At 54.3% G+C, this 1345-nt stretch overlaps 1 protein-coding gene across 2 annotated transcripts in view; it reads right to left on the reverse strand.

Annotated features, from left to right (window-relative positions):
* Nucleotides 1-1345, reverse strand: part of LOC126579606 (sodium-coupled monocarboxylate transporter 1-like) — a 4225-nt gene continuing 2880 nt past the window's right edge. For both annotated transcript variants that reach the window (XM_050243078.1, XM_050243069.1), the window contains exons 3-4: nucleotides 1296-1345; nucleotides 1-1232 (exon numbers count right to left, since the gene is read on the reverse strand). The exon at nucleotides 1296-1345 is cut by the window's right edge and continues 261 nt beyond it. In XM_050243078.1, the coding sequence (XP_050099035.1) occupies nucleotides 121-1232; nucleotides 1296-1345 (1162 nt within the window). In that variant the 3' untranslated portion in view covers nucleotides 1-120. The remainder of the gene's footprint in view (nucleotides 1233-1295) is intronic.

Genomic DNA, 1345 nt, shown 5'->3' on the forward strand with positions numbered 1-1345 from the left:
TTCACATAAGTTATCATACACTTTATTTAAACTAATTTATACACAGGAACTATAACGATTGAATATCACATGCCGAGAGTGGACATCCACATTGCCGTGCTGCGTGTACTCCGACGAATCTCAATGCTTTGGTACAATTTCCTTCGACGGAACGCCCTGGACACCGGAGGACACTTCAAACGAGCCAAAGTGCTTGCCGTTAAACGGGCTGCGCCGGTACAGCCACCGAACGGCCGGATGCAGCATCTTCATGTTGTACTCATCGTGGCTACTCCAGGTCGCCAAACTGAACACCATGCCCGAGAGCACGGTCAACGCCGTTCCGAACACACCGTAGTACATGTAGGTGATGGAGTAGATACGCGTCAGCAAATCACTCGCATCGACCACATCAACCCCCTCCTCCAGCGCTATCAACAGCCCACTGCTGGACACATTCTTCTCCGCCAGCACCAGATCCGCGTAGCATCCTTCGATCGACGTGTCCAGCAGCGCATCGCTAACGTTTGCCTCGATCAACCGTCCGATCACGATCCACAGTATCGACAGATGCGACGCAATCATTCCCATGGCCGCACCCTTCCAGTTAGCGAACGGCACGAACATCGCGAGCACAAACACTCCCAGCAGCGGTCCCGAGGTAGCGGAGATGATCAGCATCGACGACTCGATCACGCCCGACAGCAGACCAACGACGAACCCGATGCCCATGATCAGCACGGCGTACACCGTACCGACCAGCTTGATCACCGTCAGCTGATGGCGTTCACTCTTCGTCTTCCAGCCCGGTATCAGCGACAGAAAGTCCTCCCACGTCACCGTGGCCAACGAGTTGATGTTGGAGATGTTCAGCGTGAGGGCTCCGTTGAACAGCGTCCCCACGAATATACCCCACACGCCCGGTACCCGTTCGAACCGATCGACGATGAAGTACGGCAAGATTTGATCCATCTTCTCGATAACCGTCGCTTTCAGTGGATCACAATGCCAGTAGATGGCGTAGATGGCCATACCGACAAGCCACGGCAACGAGAACAGTACGATCACGACGGGAATGTTCAACAGAAGCGTACGCCGTATCTGTCCCATCGTCGGCATGCTCAAGTACCGCTGGACAAAGTTTTGCTGACAGCCGAGCAGACTGAGCGAATTGAACAGCTCCCCCAACCAGGCGGACGTCGTCGTGACGCGCAGATGAAGATCGGCCGCAAAGTTGAAGAAAGCGAATCGGTCTGCAAAGGAAACAACTATAGTAGCAGCATTGGCGTCATTGCTGACAAGTGGCGCCCACTTACCATTATCCGAACTGATGGTCCAGATCCGGTCCACTCCTCCAACCGTGATG

The sequence above is a fragment of the Anopheles aquasalis genome, chromosome 2, assembly GCF_943734665.1.
Source record: "Anopheles aquasalis chromosome 2, idAnoAquaMG_Q_19, whole genome shotgun sequence".
Taxonomy (NCBI): domain Eukaryota; kingdom Metazoa; phylum Arthropoda; class Insecta; order Diptera; family Culicidae; genus Anopheles; species Anopheles aquasalis.